Source organism: Oncorhynchus keta, chromosome 37 (genome assembly GCF_023373465.1).
Source record: "Oncorhynchus keta strain PuntledgeMale-10-30-2019 chromosome 37, Oket_V2, whole genome shotgun sequence".
Taxonomy (NCBI): Eukaryota; Metazoa; Chordata; class Actinopteri; order Salmoniformes; family Salmonidae; genus Oncorhynchus; species Oncorhynchus keta.
Window position 1 is genome coordinate 22,768,473 of NC_068457.1, and position 24,468 is coordinate 22,792,940.

General features: G+C 46.3%; 1 protein-coding gene and 1 long non-coding RNA gene across 6 annotated transcripts in view; both read right to left on the reverse strand.

Annotated features, from left to right (window-relative positions):
* LOC118374172 (interleukin-1 receptor accessory protein-like 1) overlaps positions 1-24,468 on the reverse strand; it is a 433,725-nt gene that overhangs the window by 155,448 nt on the left and 253,809 nt on the right. For all 5 annotated transcript variants that reach the window (XM_052499785.1, XM_052499788.1, XM_052499786.1 and 2 more), the window contains exon 6: positions 23,918-23,992. In XM_052499785.1, the coding sequence (XP_052355745.1) occupies positions 23,918-23,992 (75 nt within the window). The remainder of the gene's footprint in view (positions 1-23,917; positions 23,993-24,468) is intronic.
* On the reverse strand, positions 10,897-11,483 carry LOC127916758 (uncharacterized). The gene is made up of 3 exons (XR_008095851.1): positions 11,366-11,483; positions 11,094-11,297; positions 10,897-11,025 (listed from the first exon to the last, which is right to left on the reverse strand). It is a non-coding gene; the product is annotated as an uncharacterized LOC127916758 (long non-coding RNA).

Here is a 24,468-nt window from a genome sequence, read left to right on the forward strand (position 1 = left end):
TGAACCACCACAAGGCCACTGAGTTGGTTGAACCACCACAAGGCTACTGAGTTGGTTGAATCACCACAAGGCTACTGAGTTGGTTGAACCACCACAAGGCTACTGAGTTGGTTGAACCACCACAAGGCCACTGAGTTGGTTGAATCACCACAAGACTACTGAGTTGGTTGAACCACCACAAGACTACTGAGTTGGTTGAACCACCACAAGGCTACTGAGTTGGTTGAATCACCACAAGACTACTGAGTTGGTTGAATCACCACAAGACTACTGAGTTGGTTGAACCACCACAAGACTACTGAGTTGGTGCTAAATTAAAATGTACCAAATGTTTCCAAACGTATTTAGAGGAATATGACAATTAAATTTTGGTCTTTATGTTCAACAATTCCTTCATACATTTGGATTTCTGGCAGCTGCATGAGGTGTGATGTACAGTGCCTTTCACTGGTATTCCAAGGCATGAGTTGGCTCAGATAAGAAAGCCCTCTAGACTGACAGGCGATGGATCACTCTGAGATGTGCTACATCTCCTGCAAACATGAGCCTGGACAGGAAGTCTGAGGCAAAGCAACCATTTTAATAGTCTCCTAAACCTGTGGACACAGTATCCCACATACAGGTATGCACAGACAACACATGGTCCAATATGCTGAAATGATTATGTTTAATATGTAAACAAAATGCTAATAATTATAGTTCAAGTCCGCCCCCTGCAGTTGTAATCACTTAGTATTAGCTCTTCTACCCAGCTGACGTTGTTCAAATCTGCATCAAAGCCAATGAATTCAATAATTATTGAGTCATTTTTAATTCACATCATCAATTCAAGGTTGCAGTTCTGTTGTGATGCTTGGAAAACTGCTCATTTAGTGGGTCCAAACAGAGTCAGCGGGGATGCTGGTCGGTCGTTTGAGTGCAGTGAGGGGAGTTTCACAGAAAGCATGCAGCCCAGCCCGTTGCCTGGAACTAAGCACACTTTAAAACGGAGGCTAAGTATTCCCCGTGACGCTTCTGTCAATAATTGCTGGTGGAAAAAAAACATTTCTCCCTGCACTGCAGACGGCTGTATGTGTCCACTAATACAAGAAGAGTAAAGGCCCAGTGAACTACTTTTGTGAAAAAAAAATAAAAAAGGTTTTATTTAGTTTTAACATTTCGATTTTTCAGCACCCCTACTTCCTGCGGCTATGGTTGTGTGTACTTGTTTGTGTTTGTGAGCTTGTGTGTGTGTTTATGTCTGTGAGCTTGTGTGTGTGTGTGTGTATTTGTGTGTGTGTGTGTGTGTGTGTGTGTGTGTGTGTGTGTGTGTGTGTGTGTGTGTGTGTGTGTGTGTGTGTGTGTGTGTGTGTGTGTGTGTGTGTGTGTGTGTGTGTGTGTGTGTGTGTCTGTGTGTGTCTGTGTGTGTGCGTGAGAGTATGTGTCTGTGTGCGTGCGTGAGAGTGTGTGTCTGTGTGTGTGTGAGAGAGTGTGTGTTTGTGTGTGTGTGTGTGTGTGTGTGTGTGTGTGAGTCTATAGCCAGGGGAGCCAGGGACTTTGAATCAACTGTTGTCTCCAGTAATAACTGCCCTGGTGCAAGATGGGAGTATGTCACGGACCACGGTCCCTGGCTCCTGTCCCTCTCCACCCCCCCTCTCCCTTCAGGATGAGTCACAGAGTCGTGTCCTCTAAACCGGGCCATTCTCCGCCCTCGAAAACACTGACAGCACCAATACAATAGAGTGCAGGCAGGCAGAACCCCACAACACACCTCCTCTCAGGCAAGGGACTACACTGTTCTCTGATGATAGGGTTTCAGATGGTGTTGAAGCTCCATGTTGATCAAATGGATCCGGTACACAAAGCAAGCACTTGGGATTCAATGGACAAATGAAAGACTATTCACTCTCTCTGAATATTAAATAGTCTGTCACCCTTTATGATGTGTTGAGTGATTTTGGTTTCAATATTTCTCAATCCCTGCAATATGGCTGGATAGTGTACAATGTAATGGTGTTCTTGGGTATATCAAGGGACTATTCAACTGCTTTTGTAATCTATTCACCTTCCATGTTTCCACAACAGGAAAGGTCACATTGTGTCACGAACCATGACATGGTGGGGAGTGATAGTGCAGAGCTGAACACCATACAGCAAGTTAAAGGTTTGGGCCAGTCATGTAACCCTGGCCTGACAGACCATGCTAGCTGGACTGTGACATTTGACTGTGACAGACTGTGTTCTTATGTGTGACTGGTCACTGTTTTCTGTCACAGTATCACCACAAACCCTCCTCTCCTATCCTCATCCTCCTCCTTTCCTCTCTCCTCCCCTCCCAACCCTTCAGCTCTCTGGAATCACAGCATCACAGCTCTCTGCTCTGTCCCCCTTCCCTCCCCACCACATATGCACCGTATGGCTTTGGCTCTGAATTCACAGAGCAGTGACCTTTAAACTGCACCCCCCCCCCCCTTGTTTGACCAACATCATGACACAGGACACACCAAGCCAAGGTCAAGCCCTGGGCACCAAAGTTACCTTGGCATCACCAACTGGCAACTTTGCTGAATGAACTCTTCTGAACTCACAAAATTAAGATGGATGCAGTTCGGTGGGCGAAGAACAAGGAAAAGTTTGCTGTGTCTATTTCTCGCCGGTGATAGTTTGGATTAGTTTTAGTTATGTAAAGCAGTCAGAAGTGGAGCAGCTTTCAAAGCCAAACGTTAGCGAAGCCTTCCTATGTTCAGGTTCTGAGGAGGCTGTCGTTTCCTTGTCATTCCTTGTCATTTCTCATTTCGGGTTTTCTCTTCTCCTGCGTTGGTCCGGGCTCAGCTTTCATGCCATGTGAAGTTTATTTCAGTACATGGTCCAAACTTCCAATATTTACCTCAAACTACACAACTACAACAATCCAAAAGATGAAAGATACAGAAAAACAAATAAAATGTATGATCTTTTTTTGGCGGTTATTTCAAGTTATACCCACAAGGACCACCCAAAATACCTCTCACTATCTACTACAGCTGAGGTTGAGAGATACCGCTCTGTCATTTAATCTCTTCCTGCTTCTCTGGGAGTTGTGACTCCCAGAGAGACAAGGTGAGTGTTAGACGGGTTAAGCAGGGCTAATCCAATCCACAGGGAACTACAGCATAGTACCTGACTGGAACCTCAACACTAAAAGCTGTCTAACACCAGGGGCATTACACAGTAAGACTCAGAATGAGTGGTGCTAGCAACGCCAGGGTCGTGGGTTCGATTCCCGCTGGGGTCATACTAACAAAATATGCAATCACTACTAGGGTCTACTTAGCTTAGGATGAAAGCATCTGCTATGCCATACATACTGTATCCCTGGCATCCATGCTGCAGTTCTATAAGTGGACGAGAGCCTCTGGGTGGATGACTAACGGTTGGACTGGGGTAGTGGTAGCAGGACAGGCAGCCAGCCAGCCAGCTACAGTACAAAGCAACGGTGGTGTCTGTACTGTCTGAGTCACCGAAGGCGCTGAGCATGAGCTAATTACAGAGATTCAGGGTAACAGAGGAGAGCTGAGAGAAACAGAAGAACGTATAGCAGAAAGTGGAAGCTCTGGAAAAAATGAGGAAACGACCCTGTGGATGTGATTCATTTAACCATCATTTATAAGCCTAACCATTGTTCATACTAACTGGTGTGGTGTGTACTAACTTGAACAGTTTTAGTTGAGTGAACAGTAATGCAAGACTTATTAAACCAGCTCAACTGGAGGTAATTGTAGGTGGTTGGAATTCCTGGAGTATGAAGCCAGAGAAATTCTAGCTACACCGCTTGATAAAGCCAGAGAAATTCTAGCTACACCGCCTGATGAAGCCAGAGGAATTCTAGCTACACCGCCTGATGAAGCCAGAGAAATTCTAGCTACACCGCCTGATAAAGCCAGAGAAATTCTAGCTACACCGCCTGATAAAGCCAGAGAAATTCTAGCTATACCGCCTGATAAAGCCAGAGAAATTCTAGCTACACCGCCTGATAAAGCCAGAGAAATTCTAGTTACACTGCCTGATGAAGCCAAAGAAATTCTAGCTACACCGCCTGATGAAGTCAGAGAAGTTCTAGCTATACCGCCTGATAAAGTCAGAGAAGTTCTAGCTACACCGCCTGATAAAGTCAGAGAAATTCTAGCTACACCGCCTGATAAAGTCAGAGAAGTTCTATTAATAAAGCCAGAGAAATTCTAGCTACACCGCCTGATGAAACCAGATAAATTATATTAATAAAGTCAGAGAAGTTCTAGCTACACCGCCTGATAAAGTCAGAGAAGTTCTAACTATACCGCCTGATAAAGTCAGAGAAGTTCTAGCTACACCGCCTGATAAAGTCAGAGAAGTTCTATTAATAAAGTCAGAGAAGTTCTAGCTACACCGCCTGATAAAGTCAGAGAAGTTCTATTAATAAAGTCAGAGAAGTTCTAGCTACACCGCCTGATAAAGTCAGAGAAGTTCTATTAATAAAGTCAGAGAAGTTCTAGCTACACCGCATGATAAAGTCAGAGAAGTTCTATTAATAAAGTCAGAGAAGTTCTAGCTACACCGCCTGATAAAGTCAGAGAAGTTCTATTAATAAAGTCAGAGAAGTTCTAGCTACACCGCCTGATAAAGTCAGAGAAGTTCTATTAATAAAGTCAGAGAAGTTCTAGCTACACCGCCTGATAAAGTCAGAGAAGTTCTATTAATAAAGTCAGAGAAGTTCTAGCTACACCGCATGATAAAGTCAGAGAAGTTCTAGCTATACCGCCTGATAAAGTCAGAGAAGTTCTAGCTATACCGCCTGATAAAGTCAGAGAAGTTCTAGCTACACCGCCTGATAAAGTCAGAGAAGTTCTAGCTACACCGCCTGATAAAGTCAGAGAAGTTCTAGCTATACCGCTGATAAAGTCAGAGAAGTTCTAGCTACACCGCCTGATAAAGTCAGAGAAGTTCTAGCTATACCGCCTGATAAAGTCAGAGAAGTTCTAGCTATACCGCCTGATAAAAAGAGAAGTTCTAGCTATAGCGCCTGATAAAGTCAGAGAAGTTCTAGCTACACCTCCTGATAAAGTCAGAGTAGTTCTAGCTACACCTCCTGGTAAGGTCAGAGTGGTTCTAGCTACACCTCCTGGTAAAGTCAGAGTCGTTCTAGATACACCTCCTGGTAAGGTCAGAGTAGTTCTAGATACAGCTCCTGATAAGGTCAGAGTAGTTCTAGCTACACCTCCTGATAAAGTCAGAGTAGTTCTAGATACACCTCCTGATGTAGTCAGAGTAGTTCTAGCTACACCACCTGATGAAGTCAGAGTAGTGCTAGATACACCTCCTGATGAAGTCAGAGTAGTTCTAGATACACCTCCTGATGAAGTCAGAGTAGTTCTAGATACACCTCCTGATGAAGTCAGAGTAGTTCTAGATACACCTCCTGATGTAGTCAGAGTAGTTCTAGATACACCTCCTGATGAAGTCAGAGTAGTTCTAGATACACCTCCTGATGTAGTCAGAGTAGTTCTAGATACACCTCCTGATGAAGTCAGAGTAGTTCTAGATACACCTCCTGGTAAGGTCAGAGTAGTTCTAGATACACCTCCTGATAAGGTCAGAGTAGTTCTAGCTACACCTCCTGATAAAGTCAGAGTAGTTCTAGCTGTACCTCCTGATAAAGTCAGAGTAGTTCTAGCTGTACCTCCTGATAAAGTCAGAGTAGTTCTAGATACACCTCCTGATGAAGTCAGAGTAGTTCAAGCTCCACCTCCTGATAAAGTCAGAGTAGTTCTAGCTACACCACCTGGTAAAGTCAGAGTAGTTCTAGCTACACCTCCTGGTAAAGTCAGAGTAGTTCTAGCTACACCTCCTGATAAAGTCAGAGTAGTTCTAGCTACACCTCCTGGTAAAGTCAGAGTAGTTCGAGCTACACCTCCCGGTAAAGTCAGAGTAGTTCTAGCTACACCTCCTGATAAAGTCAGAGTAGTTCTAGCCACACCTCCTGGTAAGGTCAGAGTAGTTCTAGCTACACCTCCTGGTAAAGTCAGAGTAGTTCTAGCTACACCTCCTGATAAAGTCAGAGTAGCTCTAGCCACACCTCCTGGTAAGGTCAGAGTAGTTCTAGCTACACCTCCTGGTAAAGTCAGAGTAGTTCGAGCTACACCTCCTGGTAAAGTCAGAGTAGTTCTAGCCACACCTCCTGGTAAGGTCAGAGTAGTTCTAGCTACACCTCCTGGTAAAGTCAGAGTAGTTCTAGCTACACCTCCTGGTAAAGTCAGAGTAGTTCGAGCTACACCTCCTGGTAAAGTCAGAGTAGTTCTAGCTACTCCTCCTGGTAAATTCAGAGTAGTTCTAGATACACCTCCTGGTAAAGTCAGAGTCGTTCTAGATAACCCTCCTGATAAAGTCAGAGTAGTTCTAGATACACCTCCTGGTAAAGTCAGAGTAGTTCTAGATACACCTCCTGATAAAGTCAGAGTAGTTCTAGCTACACCTCCTGATAAAGTCAGAGTAGTTCTAGCTACACCTCCTGATAAAGTCAGAGTAGTTCTAGATACACCTCCTGATAAAGTCAGAGTAGTTCTAGATACACCTCCTGATAAAGTCAGAGTCGTTCTAGATACACCTCCTGGTAAAGTCAGAGTAGTTCTAGCTACACCTCCTGGTAAAGTCAGAGTAGTTCTAGCTGCACCTCCTGATAAAGTCAGAGTAGTTCTAGATACACCTCCTGATAAAGTCAGAGTGGTTCTAGCTACACCTCCTGGAAAAGTCAGAGTAGTTCTAGCTACACGTCCTGGTAAGGTCAGAGTAGTTCTAGCTACACCTCCTGGAAAAGTCAGAGTAGTTCTAGCTACACGTCCTGGTAAGGTCAGAGTAGTTCTAGCTACACCTCCTGATAAAGTCAGAGTAGTTCTAGCTACACCTCCTCATAAAGTCAGAGTAGTTCTAGATACACCTCCTGGTAAAGTCAGAGTAGTTCTAGATACACCTCCTGGTAAAGTCAGAGTAGTTCTAGATACACCTCCTGGTAAAGTCAGAGTAGTTCTAGCTACACCTCCTGGTAAAGTCAGAGTAGTTCTAGCTACACCTCCTGATAAAGTCAGAGTAGTTCTAGCTACACCTCCTGGTAAAGTCAGAGTAGTTCTAGCTACACCTCCTGATAAAGTCAGAGTAGTTCTTGCTACACCCAATGGCAGAACATTCTCAGAACACAAGGAACCATTTTGAACAGGTAAATCACAGTATCGCATATATCTTAGACAGTTCTATGATGAGAGTTCAATGCAATTATTCTCATTTAGTCTGCTGGAGATGAGATGTGTTCCAGTATGGCCAGGATCTATCAACCTAATTAAGATCCTTCTGTAAATCCCCAGGAGGAGGTAAAGTTCACCCTCTAATTAGAATACCCCTCCCACTTTTCCCCACTACCCTAAAATGACAGACAGGATTAATGTTGGTAGTCCTGCAGGGCATAATATTAACCATTTGGGACAGTGTTCCTTCTCTTACATCCCACTTTCATCTGTAATAACCCAAGGTAAGACACCATCATATTTCACCCACAGTCTGAATCTTAAATGGTTTCTTTCTCCCCCTCCATCTCCCCTAGCGACTGTGGCTGTTGTTGGATCTCTCTAGAGACGTGTCCGGAATGCAGATGGAATCCACTCAGACATACAATAACTTGAGGGGAATAAATATGTCCTAATTGAGATAAATGATGTAATATTGATCTGGGAGCTCTGAACTCTTGGCATTGCGCGGAGCTCGGCTGCCACTGTGACATTTAGAAAGAAGGAGAGAGGAAGAAAGAGGGAAAGAGAGAGAGATGAAGAGAGAGGGAGAGGCAGTCAGCTGCAGTGCAGTGCGCTGCCTGGCAGAGATGAGGAAGAGACGGGCATTCGACTGTGAAAATGGCAGAGTTCCTTACCGCCACCGCCACAGTTTCACAGGAGCTTCCCAGCCTCCCTGTCCTTCCTCAGTACTGCTGTTCTAAGACAGGCTTTCATTCAAAGTACTGTCTTCATCACAGTAATAGAACTATCTAGGACTGAGCTAAAGGAGTGGGGATGGGAAATATTACAAACCCTAGCTGGTGGCATTTATATAGTATGATATGGACAGGAAAGGCTTTTCATAGGTAACTCACTGGAGTCAATGCCTTTGAAAAGGTCACTGAACAGTACAAGTGTTAAAAAAGTTGAAAGGACAGTAGAGGTCCTTTTTATTTCCTGAAGTTCACCGGATGTACTCTTGATGGTGTGATCGCATAATGCACTGGTTCTGCTGAAGGTTAGACACAACATGTCGGACAAAGCAACATTAATTCCATCCTGGGCCTTGCTTACTCTGAATATAGTGTTTCCATGTATGGCATGACATGCCAGAGAAAGAGTGTGGAATAAGACTGAGGCCGGGTGTCAACCCATGATCTCCAATTACTGGAAACAATCTATGATTTTTGTGCGAATCCCGATGACTTTTTGACCCCGTTACATCATGATAATCATGATCCAGAGAAGAGGCGGGATGTGATGGATTCTTGGTATTGGTCATTCCTGTCCTCTAGTCTCTGGTTTTTGCACCATCTTCTCCCTCATCTAAAACTCTGACCTCTGTACACCTTTTCCACATAGCAACCCAGTCATCAATGTCCAATACTCATCCATGTAAATGGTACCTGAGCCATTTCAGAACATTGTCATCGACGTGAAAAAGACTTGGAAAGAAGAGCAAAGGGATACTGGAACAATGAACTTTGAAGTAACTTTATGGAGAGTGTTGATACAAATATGATCTGTTCTTAAACGAGAAGGGATGATCGTCTTTCCCAACTCTATGATGGTGACCTACTTGTGAGAGAGTCTACTATTCTGTCTCTATTTGAACTGCAGTAGGCTGACTGGTGTGTTTACAGCTCTCAGGTTGAGAATTCATATGGAAACGAGAGATAGAGAAGGGAGGAAAGAGAGAAAGATAGGGGGAGAGAGAGAGAGAGAGAGAGAGATAAAGATAGACAGAGAGATAAAGAAAGACAGAGAGAGTGCCAGAGCTAAAGGAGGTTGCTACTCAGTGAGTGACTCACACCCCGACCGGCCCATTTGCATGTACCCTCTCGTCAGCTACGAACGACGATGTCAGAGGGGAATCACTTATCAATTATGGCCGTTATTTTGCTCAAAAATAGCAATCCATTTTGGTCCAAAATTAGTGGAAGATCAGCCTGACCGATAGCTTGCTGTACTCATTGAAAACATGAGATCCACGAAAATAATCATATATTGCATAGCCTATATTGAGTAAATGATGGTGGCTTTATGGAAATATACACAATACAGTATTTATAAAATGCTTTTAGTTTTTTTAATGTTCTGCTATGACGAGCGTAAAAGAGATCATTTGAAACATGTCCTAGAGGCTAAATGAGTTATTTGGCAATTTTAGTTGTGATTGATACAAACCTACTGTCTTAGAAATCAAAACTGCATGAGGCGACTATAGGTTAGTGATGATTTGAGAAAGTCGCAAAAAAAGCTTTCACTCTGTTCCTTGACTCGGCTGCCCACGCTGTTCTCTCATCAAGTGATCAAATTTTCACACATCAGACTATTCTGACTTGAATCTTGTCTTTACTAATATGTCAAATTTGTTTTGATTTAGAATGGCCCGAGGAACAGGAGCAGGGGAAAATGACATGTCCTCCATATGCACTTCAATAGCGAATGCCAGATAGGCTGCTCAGGTTATTTCACCCCACACATCAACCACTGTTTGAGGAGAACGCAGCCTCTTTCTGCGCGACAGGTGATATTCCGCCCAAACTCTGTATGCCATGGGCTCTCCAACCCTGTTCCTACTGCTACACAGTGCTTAATTTGGGAAACCTAGTGAAATCTGTTCGGGAACATCGATAGTAACATGTTTTCACAACAAAACACATTTCATTAAACTGTTGACAGCCCCTCTCTCTCAAGAAAGGAAAGAAGAGAGAGGAGAGGAGATGGAAAAGCATGGTGGTGAGATATCCTGTAGCTAAAGGTAATGTGTCTGCCTATTCATTAGGAAAATATAACAAAAAATCCCTATTACTAGGCTATTCAAAATCAAATACAAATTCACTATAATTGTAGGTTAACTGTAAGCCGCCCTGCACAATCAATTAACCAATAGCATTTCCTTGGCCTGTATATTCTCTCCCAGACTCATGGATAGAACGTTTGGAGTGTAGCATAATGTAACCAGTCCATCCAGTATGCATAATAATACAGTCCACACTCAAAGCGCTGTCCATTTCGTTGTTAGGCTTTGAAACAACATCCACAACAACCATGTTTCCACTCAGTTTCAGCCTGTTGGTGAACTTCTTTCTTCAAATTGATCAATCACAGTGAGGTGAGTTGTGAAAGCAGAATACTGTTTTGGTGACAAGTGTTGGATGTGGTTTTTGATGGCATTTCGCAATGGAAAACCACACGATGACTGCCGGCGTGGAGGTAATAAGATCACAGCAACAGCCCTTACTGCACCGTTTGTATTATCTTGTCAATCTGTAGAATCAGCCTCCCAAATTTAGTTGAAACCTTCACCCTCCTCTCTGCCCCTTCCGCTTGTGCTTCTCCCTGGCTCTCTTGTGTGTGTGTGTGTGTGTGTGTGTGTGTGTGTGTGTGTGTGTGTGTGTGTGTGTGTGTGTGTGTGTGTGTGTGTGTGTGTGTGTGTGTGTGTGTGTGTGTGTGTGTGTGTGTGTGTGTGTGTGTGTGTGTGTGTGTGTGTGTGTGTGTGTGTGTGTGTGTGTGTGTGTGTGTGTGTGTGTGTGTGTGTGTGTGTGTGTATTGTCTGGCAAATGCAGTTCAAAGATGAGGGAGTTGTGCATTCTCCTTAACAAACTTCACTTAATTGATGAGTGACAACTGCAATAGTTAGCTAATGATATTATTGTCAAGGCAGTGGTATAACTGGTAGCCTTTTCCTGCAGTCAAATGACCTCATGACTAATGATATTATTGTCAAGGCAGTGGTATAACTGGTAGCCTTTTCCTGCAGTCAAATGACCTCATGGCTAATGATATTATTGTCAAGACAGTGGTATAACTGGTAGCCTTTTCCTGCAGTCAAATGACCTCATGACTAATGATATTATTGTCAAGGCAGTGGTATAACTGGTAGCCTTTTCCTGCAGTCAAATGACCTCATGACTAATGATATTATTGTCAAGGCAGTGGTATAACTGGTAGCCTTTTCCTGCAGTCAAATGACCTCATGACTAATGATATTATTGTCAAGGCAGTGGTATAACTGGTAGCCTTTTCCTGCAGTCAAATGACCTCATGACTAATGATATTGTTGTCAAGGCAGTGGTATAACTGGTAGCCTTTTCCTGCAGTCAAATGACCTCATGACTAATGATATTATTGTCAAGGCAGTGGTATAACTGGTAGCCTTTTCCTGCAGTCAAATGACCTCATGACTAATGATATTATTGTCAAGGCAGTGGTATAACTGGTAGCCTTTTCCTGCAGTCAAATGACCTCATGACTGGAATGTTATTCATATTTTTCATAATTTCATAACTAATTTCAAAACCCGCCGAAAATCTGGTGTTTCTATGTTAAACAGTTTTGTTATATTTCAGTCTTCTGTGAAGTATATAAAGTGTAATATTGGGATGCAAACTCAAAATGTAAGACATTTCATCTCTATATCTGACATGGTACAGGTGTCTTCTTTTTACACCCATAACCATGTTGTAACAGTTGGGTTTTTGCATAGTTGTTATAACATAAAATGATACATTTGAAGGGTTTTCATTCCAAAGCGCTATACATCCCCTAGGGGTATATCGTTCCCTTTCAGCACAATCTGATACGTATCTTGATACATGGGTTACGATACGATACCAGAACCAAACATGTTCATAAGGAGGAAAAACTCTTCCATTCGCTTATATATCACTGACAAGCTCTTAGCTTTGCCATTATACTTGTTTGATTATGGGGGGGACTAAGCTTTTAATTGGCTTTTATAAACACCCTTAGACTGTGCTGGAGAGAATCTGTCAGGCTCTGAGAGGTTTGTATCTCCATCCATCTGCTTGTATGTCAAATTGATATAATGCAGACGATAGTAATTATTTAATGCAGTAGAGTACATTCTGATTAAGGTCCTGTTTATGTCTGTTTTAACTTCAACTGGCTACCTCGAACATGTATGTTACTATGTGCGTCACTCACTGTCAATACACTGTGTTGTTACCAGAGGGAATAGACCACGTCACTCACTGTCAATACACTGTGTTGTTACCAGAGGGAATAGACCACGTCACTCACTGTCAATACACTGTGTTGTTACCAGAGGGAATAGACCTCGTCACTCACTGTCAATACACTGTGTTGTTACCAGAGGGAATAGACCGTGTCACTCACTGTCAATACACTGTGTTGTTACCAGAGGGAATAGACCGCGTCACTCACTGTCAATACACTGTGTTGTTACCGGAGGGAATAGACCGCGTCACTCACTGTCAATACACTGTGTTGTTACCAGAGGGAATAGACCGCGTCACTCACTGTCAATACACTGTGTTGTTACCAGAGGGAATAGGCCGCGTCACTCACTGTCAATACACTGTGTTGTTACCAGAGGGAATAGACTGCTCACTGACTGTCAATACACTGTGTTGTTACCAGAGGGAATAGACCGCGTCACTCACTGTCAATACACTGTGTTGTTACCAGAGGGAATAGACTGCTCACTGACTGTCAATACACTGTGTTGGTACCAGAGGGAATAGACTGCTCACTGACTGTCAATACACTGTGTTGTTACCAGAGGGAATAGACCGCGTCACTCACTGTCAATACACTGTGTTGTTACCAGAGGGAATAGACTGCTCACTGACTGTCAATACACTGTGTTGTTACCAGAGGGAATAGATCGCGTCACTCACTGTCAATACACTGTGTTGTTACCAGAGGGAATAGACTGCTCACTGACTGTCAATACACTGTGTTGTTACCAGAGGGAATAGACTGCTCACTCACTGTCAATACACTGTGTTGTTACCAGAGGGAATAGACCGCATCACTCACTGTCAATACACTGTGTTGTTACCAGAGGAAAAAGACCGCGTCACTCACTGTCAATACACTGTGTTGTTACCAGAGGGAATAGACCGCGTCACTCACTGTCAATACACTGTGTTGTTACCAGAGGGAATAGACCGCGTCACTCACTGTCAATACACTGTGTTGTTACCAGAGGGAATAGACCGCGTCACTCACTGTCAATACACTGTGTTGTTACCAGAGGGAATAGACCGCGTCACTCACTGTCAATACACTGTGTTGTTACCAGAGGGAATAGACCGCGTCACTCACTGTCAATACACTGTGTTGTTACCAGAGGGAAAAGACCGCGTCACTCACTGTCAATACACTGTGTTGTTACCAGAGGGAATAGACTGCTCACTGACTGTCAATACACTGTGTTGTTACCAGAGGGAATAGACTGCTCACTGACTTTTGTGGCCCATGCACTGAGGAAGGCCTGTGTTCAGGGTCACAGTGGTTAGCAAGCCAGTATTCAACACAGTGTTCCTCCTGCACTTTTCCATTCATCAGGGGAGTTACATAATTATGTGCCTCTTTCTGTAGGGTTAGTGTTTGAGGGGCTGGCCCCTCGCTTCTCCTCCTGCACGTCCTCAGACATGGTGCGGCAGAGGGTGTGTTCTCCTCCTGCACGCCCTCAGACATGGTGTGGCAGAGGGTGGTGTTCTCCTCCTGCACGCCCTCAGACATGGTGTGGCAGAGGGTGTGTTCTCCTCCTGCACGCGCTCAGACATGGTGTGGCAGAGGGTGTGTTCTCCACCTGCAAGCCCTTAGACATGGTGTGGCAGAGGGTGGTGTTCTCCTCCTGCACGCCCTTAGATATGGTGTGGCAGAGGGTGTGTTCTCCTCCTGCACGCCCTCAGACATGGTGTGGCAGAGGGTGTGTTCTCCTCCTGCACGCCCTTAGATATGGTGTGGCAGAGGGTGTGTTCTCCTCCTGCACGCCCTCAGACATGGTGTGGCAGAGGGTGTGTTCTCCTCCTGCACGCCCTTAGACATGGTGTGGCAGAGGGTGTGTTCTCCACCTGCAAGCCCTTAGACTTGGTGTGGCAGAGGGTGGTGTTCTCCTCCTGCACGCCCTTAGATATGGTGTGGCAGAGGGTGTGTTCTCCTCCTGCACGCCCTCAGACATGGTGTGGCAGAGGGTGTGTTCTCCTCCTGCACGCGTTCAGACACGGTGTTGCAGAGGGCGTGTTCTCCTCCTGCACTAGCTCAGACATGGTGTGGCAGAGGGTGTGTTCTCCTCCTGCACACCCTTAGACATTTTATGGCAGAGGGTGTGTTCTCCTCCTGCACACCCTTAGACATGGTATGGCAGAGGGTGTGTTCTCCTCCTGCACGCCCTTAGACATGGTATGGCAGAGGATGTGTTCTCCTCCTGCACGCGCTCAGACATGGTGTGGCAGAGGGTGTGTACTCCACCTGCACGCGCTCAGACATGGTGTGGCAGAGTGAGGATTATTCTGGGATACCTGGCTCAGGACAGGGAGAGATCACTACTTATACAGGTGAGGATTATTCTGGGCTACCTGGCTCAGGACAGGGAGAGACCACTACTTATACAGGTGAGGATTATTCTGGGCTACCTGGCTCCAGACAGGGAGAGACCACTATTTATACAGGTGAGGATTATTCTGGGCTACCTGGCTCAGGACAGGGAGAGACCACTACTTATACAGGTGAGGATTATTCTGGGCTACCTGGCTCAGGACAGGGAGAGACCACTACTTATACAGGTGAGGACTATTCTGGGCTACCTGCCTCCAGACAGGGAGAGACCACTATTTATACAGGTGAGGATTATTCTGGGCTACCTGGCTCTAGACAGGGAGAGACCACTACTTATACAGGTGAGGATTATTCTGGGCTACCTGGCTCAGGACAGGGAGAGACCACTACTTATACAGGTGAGGATTATTCTGGGCTACCTGGCTCAGGACAGGGAGAGACCACTACTTATACAGGTGAGGATTATTCTGGGCTACCTGGCTCTATACAGGGAGAGACCACTACTTATACAGGTGAGGATTATTCTGGGCTACCTGGCTCTATACAGGGAGAGACCACTACTTATACAGGTGAGGATTATTCTGGGCTACCTGGCTCAGGACAGGGAGAGACCACTACTTATACAGGTGAGGATTATTCTGGGCTACCTGGCTCTATATAGGGAGAGACCACTACTTATACAGGTGAGGATTATTCTGGGCTACCTGGCTCTAGACAGGGAGAGACCACTACTTATACAGGTGAGGATTATTCTGGGCTACCTGGCTCTATACAGGAGAGACCACTACTTATACAGGTGAGGATTATTCTGGGCTACCTGGCTCAGGACAGGAGAGACCACTACTTATACAGGTGAGGATTATTCTGGGCTACCTGGCTCTAGACAGGAGAGACCACTACTTATACAGGTGAGGATTATTCTGGGCTACCTGGCTCTAGACAGGGAGAGACCACTACTTATACAGGTGAGGATTATTCTGGGCTACCTGACCACTACTTATACAGCTCAGGTAACACCCCCAATACTACGGCACAGTATCACGTCACACCATCACAGCTGTTCACATTACTTTCTGACCTCTCAGCCTCTGGGTTGTGTTCATTTGAGAAATGGAAAACATTTTTCTACTGAAAACGACAATGTGCGTTTTGTACCCAAGGATGTCAGAAGGCAACAATCGGTTAACCACCTAACTGAGGAACTAAATTGAACCTTGCGTAATACCCTAGGTGCAGTCACACCCCTAAAAAAATAGTCATAAGAAACTATCTCCCTGGTGTACAGAAAATACACGAGCCCTGAAGCAAGCTTCCAGAAAATTGGAACGTCAGTACCGTGAGGAGCCCTCACTGCTGATCGATCATCCTATTTACCAACTTAATTAAGGAGAATAAGAACAATCCAAAATGTATTTTTGATCCTGTCTCAAAGCTAATTAAAAAGCAGCATTCACCAAGAGAGGATGGCTTTCATTTCAGCAGTGAAAAATTAATGAACTTCTTTGACGGAAAGATCATGATCATTAGAAAGCAAATTACGGACAAATTACGGGCTCCTCTTTAAATCTGAGTATTTCTCCAAACCAGACATTCAAGTTGTTAAATACTATATCTCTTGACACATTGATGAAAATAGTAATGGCCTCTAAACCTTCAAACTGCATACTGGACCCTATTCTAACTAAACTACTGAAAGAGCTGCTTCCTGTGCTTGGCCCTCCTATGTTGAACATGATAAACAGCTCCTATCCACTGGATGTGTACCAAACTCACTAAAAGTGTCAGCAATAAAGCCTCTCTTGAAAAAGCCAAACGACACAGAAAATATGAAAAACTATCGGTCTATATCAAATCTCCCATTCCCCTCAAAAATGTTAGAAAAAGCTGTTGCGCAATTTAATTGAAGTCTTTCTCCTTCTCTTCTCCCGGAGGACCTGAGCCCTAGGACCATGCCTCAGGACTACCTGGCCTGATGACTCCTTGCTGTCCCCAGTCCACCTGGTCATGCTGCTGCTCCAGTTTAAACTGTTCTGCCTGTGGCTATGGAACACTGACCTGTTCACCAACGTGCTACATTGTCCCGGACCTGCTGTTTTAGACTCTCTCTCTCTACCGCACCTGCTGTCTCTAACTCTGAATGATCGGTTATGAAAAGCCAACTGACATTTACTCCTGAGGTGCTGACCTCTTGCACCCTCTACAACCACTGTGATTATTATTATTTGACCCTGCTGGTCATCTGTTATAATCTCCACCCGGCATAGCCAGAAGAGGACTGGCCACCCCTCAGAGCCTGATTCCTCTCTAGGTTTCTTCCTAGGTTCCTGCCTTTCTAGAGAGTTTTTCATAGCCACAGTGCTTCTACATCTGCATTGTTTGCTGTTTGGGGTTTTAGGCTGGGTTTCTGTACAGCACTTTGTGACATCGGCTGATGTAAAAATGGTTTTATAAATACATTTGGTTGATGTGTAGTCCCGCCATTTTCTTCTGTTTGTTGCCTAATGATCACGACCCTCATGTCCTTCCCCCTGTCAGAGCTGCTGTAATGCATGCTGGGAGGGATGCAGGTCCACCTAGACAGCAGCGTAGCGTGTGTGAGGCCCAAAAATATAAATGAATAAATATCAGAAAGCCACGCCCCCAAATGACCCCATCCCTTTACATTGCTTATGCCTGATTTGCGTTGAGACGACGTTAAATTCAATGCCCATCATGGCAGATGTGAACGTAATGCACAATGTGACTTTCCTGCATCCAAACCTAATGCCAAGTGATAATAAACGTACATACCATATGCACACTTTTGACATAGTGGAAGATACATACTGAATTTATACTGTTTTTCATACTAACATGGACCTAGATATGTGTTGCTTTTGCATATATTTGTTCATTTGTTTTGCAAGATCCGGTTGATTGGTCGGTTGATTGGGTTAATTGGTTTTGCAGGATGTTGATGCCATTGATTTAAAGAGTAAGAATAGGATGCAACGTCCAACCCAAAATATAAGACTGTTTACTCCATTGTTTGTACACAATATAATTGTAAAAATAAATCAGTGAAGTTCCATCCAAACCTAAATGACATGAAAAATATGTATTTTCAACTTTCAAAACTGAACGTAGACTGTCGGGCATAGCCGTCTTTTCAATTACATTTTGCTAGGCCAAATGACACCCCATCTCCTCCCCTTCCTCTCCTCCTTTTTCTCCTTTTTGATGGAATTGAGGCCTGTGTCAGTCAGACCAGAACAAACAGCGACCACTCAACCAGGCCAGCTGTGTTGCCTGTGTGTTGGTCTCCCAAATGACACCCTAGTCCTTCTACAGTGGACTCCTTTTGACCAGTGCTTAGAGAGAGTGGAGTGGCTCTGGTCTAAAGTAGTGCACTACAATAGGAATAGGGTGCCATTTGGGAGACCAACACACAGGCAACACAGCTGGCCTGGTTGAGTGGTCGCTGTTTGTTCTGGTCTGACTGACACAGGCCTCAATTCCATTAGACTCAGATGAAATGTCAACCTGGTAGAGGACAATGAGGCCAGAGGATGTCACCCACCCAGTCAGCTCCACAAAGGACCAACATCATTTAGAAATGACCAGCTGTGTGTGTGTGTGTGTGTGTGTGTGTGCGTGTGTGCGTGTGTGTGTGTGTGTGTGTGTGTGTGTGTGTGTGTGTGTGTGTGTGTGTGTGTGTGTGTGTGTGTGTGTGTGTGTGTGTGTGTGTGTGTGTGTGTGTGTGTGAGGCAAGCTAACTTCTCTCTCTGTCACTGACCCAGCAGAGGATGCATTGTTAGCTCTGAGGAGACCGTCCTATCTTACACTGAGGGAGCAGAGAGAAGGGGGTAGGAGATGAGGGTGATGGGGCAGGAGGAGAGAAGATAGGGGAAAGATGGGGGATGGTAGGGAAGGAAGAGAGGAGGGGGATGGGGGCAATGTGGAGGAGGAGAGAAGGGGGAGGAGATGAGGTGATGGTGGTGAAGGAGGAGAGAGGGGGAGGAGATGGGGGATAAGGTGATGAAGAAGGAGAGGAGGGGGAGGACATGGGGGGATGGAGATTAAGGAGGAGATGAGGGGGAGGAGATGGGGTATGGAGAAAAAGGAGTAGAGGAGGAGGAGATGGGGGATGGAGATTAAGGAGGAGAGGAGGGGGAGGACATGGGGGATGGAGATTAAGGAGGAGAGGAGGGGGAGGAGATGGGGGATGGAGAAAAAGGAGGAGAGGAGGAGGAGATGGGGGATGGAGATAAAGGAGGAGAGGAGGGGGAGGACATGGGGGGATGGAGATTAAGGAGGAGAGGGAAGGGGAGGAGATGGGGTATGGAGAAAAGGGAGGAGAGGAGGAGGAGGAGATGGGGGATGGTGGTAAAGGAGGAGAGGAGGGGGAGGAGTCGGGGGATGTTGGTGAAAGAGGAGGGGGAGGAGATGGGGGATGGAGGGGAAGGAGGAGAGAAGGAGGGAAGAGATGAGGGGATGGTTGTAAAAAAGGAGAGGAGGGGGAGAAGATAGGGGATGGAGGTGAAGGATGAGATTCTTATTGCCCTTGTGTGCTGATGGGCGCCAGTCCAGCCACCGTAATAATGCAAGACTAATTATTTTCCACAAGAGTGATCACATCTGCTGGGTTTGGAGGACAGTAAAACCGGCAATCGTTTACCGTTACATTCAATGAGGCATTGTGCAAACTTTAGCAGAGGGAATAACTGTTTCCCTCTTTAAGAAGGGGTGGGGGAGTGGGAGGGTGCTCCTCTTTATGAAGGGTTGGGGGAGTGGGAGGGTGCTCCTCTTTATGAAGGGGTGGGGGAGTGGAAGGTGCTCCTCTTTATGAAGGGGTGGGGGAGTGGGCGGGTGCTCCTCTTTATGAAGGGTTGGGGGTGGGGGAGTGGGAGGGTGCTCCTCTTTATGAAGGGGTGGGGGAGTGGGAGGGTGCTCCTCTTTATGAAGGGGTGGGGGATTGGGAGGGTGCTCCTCTTTATGAAGGGGTGGGGGATTGGGAGGGTGCTCCTCTTTATGAAGGGGTGGGGGAGGGTGCTGCTCTTTATGAAGGGGTGGGGGATTGGGAGGTTGCTCCTCTTTATGAAGGGGTGGGGGAGGGTGCTGCTCTTTATGAAGGGGTGAGGGAGGGTTCTTCTCTTTATAAAGGGGTGGGGGAGGGTGCTGCTCTTTATGAAGGGGTGGGGGAGGGGGAGTGGGAGGGTGCTCCTCTTTATGAAGGCGTGGGGGAGGGGGAGTGGGAGGGTGCTCCTCTTTATGAAGGGGTGAGGGAGGGTGCTTCTCTTTATGAAGGGGTGGGGGAGAGTGCTGCTCTTTATGAAGGGGTGAGGGAGGGTGCTTCTCTTTATGAAGGGTTGGGGGAGGGTGCTGCTCTTTATGAAGGGGTGAGGGAGGGTGCTGCTCTTTATGAAGGGGTGAGGGAGGGTGCTTCTCTTTATGAAGGGGTGGGGGAGAGTGCTGCTCTTTATGAAGGGGTGAGGGAGGGTGCTTCTCTTTATGAAGGGTTGGGGGAGGGTGCTGCTCTTTATGAAGGGGTGAGGGAGGGTGCTTCTCTTTATGAAGGGGTGAGGGAGGGTGCTGCTCTTTATGAAGGGTTGGAGGAGTGGGAGGTTGCTGCTCTTTATGAAGTGGTGGGGGGGGGGGAGGGAGGGTGCTGCTCTTTATGAAGGGGTGGGGGGGGGGGTGGGAGGGTGCTGCTCTTTACGAAGGGATGGGGGGGTGCTGCTCTTTATGAAGGGGTGGGGGAGGGGAGGAGGAGAAGGGTGCTGCTCTTTATGAAGGGGTGGGGGAGGGGAGGGAGGGTGCTGCGTTTTATAAAAGGGGGGTGCTGCATTTATGAAGGGGTAGGGTGGTGGAGTGGGAGGATGCTCCTCTTTTATGAAGGGGTAGGGTGGTGGAGTGGGAGGGTGCGCCTCTTTATGAAGGGGTGGTGGTGGGGGAGTGGGAGGGTGCGCCTCTTTATGAAGGGGTGGTGGTGGGGGAGTGGGAGGGTGTGCCTCTTTATGAAGGGGTGGTGGTGGGGGAGTGGGAGGGTGCGCCTCTTTATGAAGGGGTGGTGGTGGGGGAGTGGGAGGGTGCGCCTCTTTATGAAGGGGTGGTGGTGGGGGGAGTGGGAGGGTGTGCCTCTTTATGAAGGGGTGGGGGAGTGGGAGGGTGCTCCTCTTTATGAAGGGGTGGGGAGGGTGCTGCTCTTTATGAAGGGGTGGGGGAGGGGAGGGAGGGTGCTGCTCTTTTTGAAGGGGTGGGGAGGGGGGAGGGAGGGTGCTGCTCTTTATGAAGGGGTGGGGGTGGGGGAGGGAGGGTGCCGCTCTTTATGAAGGGGTGAGGGAGGGGAGGGAGGGTGCTGCTTTTATGAAGGGGTGGGGGTGGGGGAGCGCTCCTAAATGGGGAGTCACCACTATTCTCTTTGGATAGAAGGTACTGTACAGTGTTGTACTCACTGACTACATTAAGAGCATTATGATAAAAGCATTATGAAACATCCATCCTTGGGAAAATACAGACATCAGATCAGGACCAAGGTGAAACACATTAGTTTTTGTTTGGCCTACTTTTAGACAGAGTGAGATGTTATTTACGTTAGCAGGCAAACATGTCATCACTTCTTTAGGCTGCCAAAGGTCAATACAGGTTCACCATTTCCTCTGCTGACCAATCTCTCATGAAAACACACCTAGAGTGCGTTAGCAAGGAGGATATAGTCCCACAATGCAACACTGTGAACATAATGCATCTAATGGTATAACAGACTCACCGACACAATGAGGTATCTGATTTGTTCTGCTGGGTGGGCCTTGAGGAGACACAGTAATGCTGCCCACCCAGGGCCACAGCAAGCATTTATACAACACATTTTAATTAAATAACTATTAGGGAATCGATTGTGAAATGGTAAGAGAAAAAATAGGTGTTGATTAATTTGGGCCTGCAGTTTACGGCTCCCTCTCTTTTCATCTCCTGTCCTCCTCCATTCCTTCTCCTCTTTCTCCATCTCCCCCCTCCCTTCCTCCCTGCTGTCTCTTCTGTCATTTCTCCGTCCCCCCATTACTCTCCTCTCATTTCCTCCATCTCTCATCATCCTTCCTTCCCTCCTTCACTCCTGCTCTCTCCCTCACTCCTCTCTCTATTCTTCCCTTTCTCCCTCCCTCCTCCTCTCTTCTCTACCTCCTTCTCCCGTGCTCGCCTAATTAACTGTCAACTGTAGCCATTTATGTTTCTATATTTAATGAGGGAATGAATATTAAACATTCCCATCTCTCTTCTCTCTCTCCACACCCTATACATCCCCTCTCTCTCTCCTCTCCACCCCCTCCCCTCTACACCCTCTCTCCCCTCTCACTCCCCACTCTCCCACCCTCCCCTCTACACCCTCTCCACCCCCTCTCCCACCCTTCCCTCTCCCCTCTCTTCCCTCTCTCCACTCTCCACCCCCTCTCTCCCCTCTCCACCCCCTCACTCCCCTCTCTCCCCTCTCCAACCCCTCTCTCCACTTTCTACCCCCTCACTCCCCTCTCTTCCCTCTCTCCACTCTCCCCCCCCTCTCTCCCCTCTCCACCCCCTCACTCCCCTCTCTCCCCTCTCCAACCCCTCTCTCCACTTTCTACCCCCTCACTCCCCTCTTCCCTCTCTCCACTCTCCACCCCCTCTCTCCCCTCTCCACCCCCTCACTCCCCTCTCCCCCTCTCCTTCCCTCTCCAACCCCTCTCTCCACTTTCTACCCCCTCACTTACTACCCTTTCTGAGGTGGTGACATGAACATGTTACCGTGACAATGAGAGTAAGTGACAGGATTCTGTATAGCTGGAACTTCAAACAGGCTCCCCCCCATGTATTATGATGACTGGGAAACCATATTAAAGCACGGGTGAGCATGAAAACAGGACCCCCACCAATCCAGATACACTGTAGTTCCAAACCTGATCTCTTCCATGTTGAAACATGTTTGGATACAGAGATCAACAGTGTCTACAGAATTTACTGTGAATTTTCTCAGTCAGAAAATGCAGAAACCTTCAGGGAAGTAATGTGATTTGACTGCTGCCTTAGTTGCTCAGTATAGCATATAAACTTCTGGCCTAAGCACTGTCAGTGAATGGACTGCGTAGAATCACCCTCCATCCCCAAACATTTTATCTGATAAACCACATAATGACTCGCACCTCTTTTCCTGATTGCCACGTTGTACCTCCGCCTCCTGTGTTCATCACCGTGACACATTTACATCAAAGGGAAACCTCCATCATGACCCATTTTCTCTCCCTCCGCAGCTCCTTGTGCTCTGGGCCAATCACAGCGCGGCAGAAAGTATCCCATGTATCCCTATGATGAGCGGCTGGTTAGGCACACTAAAGAGCCTCATTCATGCTCAGTCACTCCAGTAGCGATCCAGGCCAATCATCAGCAGGAATACTAACATCAACCCATTTTAAATGATAGAAAGGTTCATTCCCCATATTATCCAGGTGATGAAACACAGACAGTGTCCATGTTGTATGTTGAGTTAAACCAGATCAGATGCTTTTCGCCATTCAGAGACGGCAGGGTAGCCTAGTGGTTAGAGCGTTGGACTAGTAACCGGAAGGTTGCAAGTTGAAACCCCCGAGCTGACAAGGTACAAATCTGTCGTTCTGCCCCTGAACAGGCAGTTAACCCACTGTTCCTAGGCCGTCATTGAAAATAAGAATTTGTTCTAAACTGACTTGCCTAGTTAAATAAAGGTAAGATAATAAACAGAATGAAACATGTTGGATCACTGCAGAGCTCTCAGGTGCTCCCTGTGTCCAAGTTGATTTTGCCTTCCAAATAAAGCATCGCTGGCAATTTCATTGTTTATTTCCAGTAGTGTGATATATACTGAGTTGACTATACTGAGTGGCCCATGTTGACTCAAATCAAATCAAAGTTTATTAGTCACATGCACCGAATACAACATGACTTCAATACCTCCCACAGTTGTGTCAAGTTGGCTGGATGTCCTTTAGGTACTGGACCATTCTTGATACAAACGGTAAACTGACACACTCAAACCAGTGCTCCTGGCACATATTACCATACCCCGGATTCACCTGGTCAGTCTATGTCATGGAAATAGCAGTTTCTGTATCAGTTTCTGTTGTCCCAGTAATCTCAGTAACAACCACACTGGATGGTTTTCTATTCACAGCAGGCTAAACTGAGTGTAAAGCCTACCCATCTTGAATCAATACAAATATCCCCTTGTAAAATGATCTACTAAGGTAAAACATTACTGTGGTACTAATAGTGACCCTATCTTTGGTTAAAGTAGCACACAGAGACAGTGCTGGTCTGGGAACAGAAACCCGCTGGTGTCTTACCTAACTGCAGCTCCAGGATGCTGAGTTTGCTTTCTGAGGGGAACAGGATCTTTGGAGGCTTGTCTGTCAGAGGGGCTGGAAAACAAAAAGAAAACACACATTACAATTCATTTCCACACGTCTGACATTTGTCCATTGAGCCATATACTTATGAAAATGTCTTCGTAAACCCGAGCACAGCGTTGAAGAGTGAGAGGAGAACACAGTGCAGGCACCGTATGGAAGCTGACGCAGTAGACAGAGGGAAACTGTTAAAGGATATCCCCTTCTCCAAAAGCCTCAAACATCCATCTACTTCAAAACTTTACCCTGGCAACCGTTTTTAATCCCAGCTAGCGGCTTCACTACCTTATGGACCAAGCACGTCAGTGACTAGACTGGCTGTGCTACAGTGTGAACACGGATTCAGGTTGGATGGGTATTTACCCCAAACCCCGGTTTATTCCCTGTTATGTAGGGAAGGGCTTCAGTACTGTTCACGGATATCTTAGCAGCTATTTACATATGTCAGATTCATATGTCAGATTCATATGTCATATTGTTGCGACGAC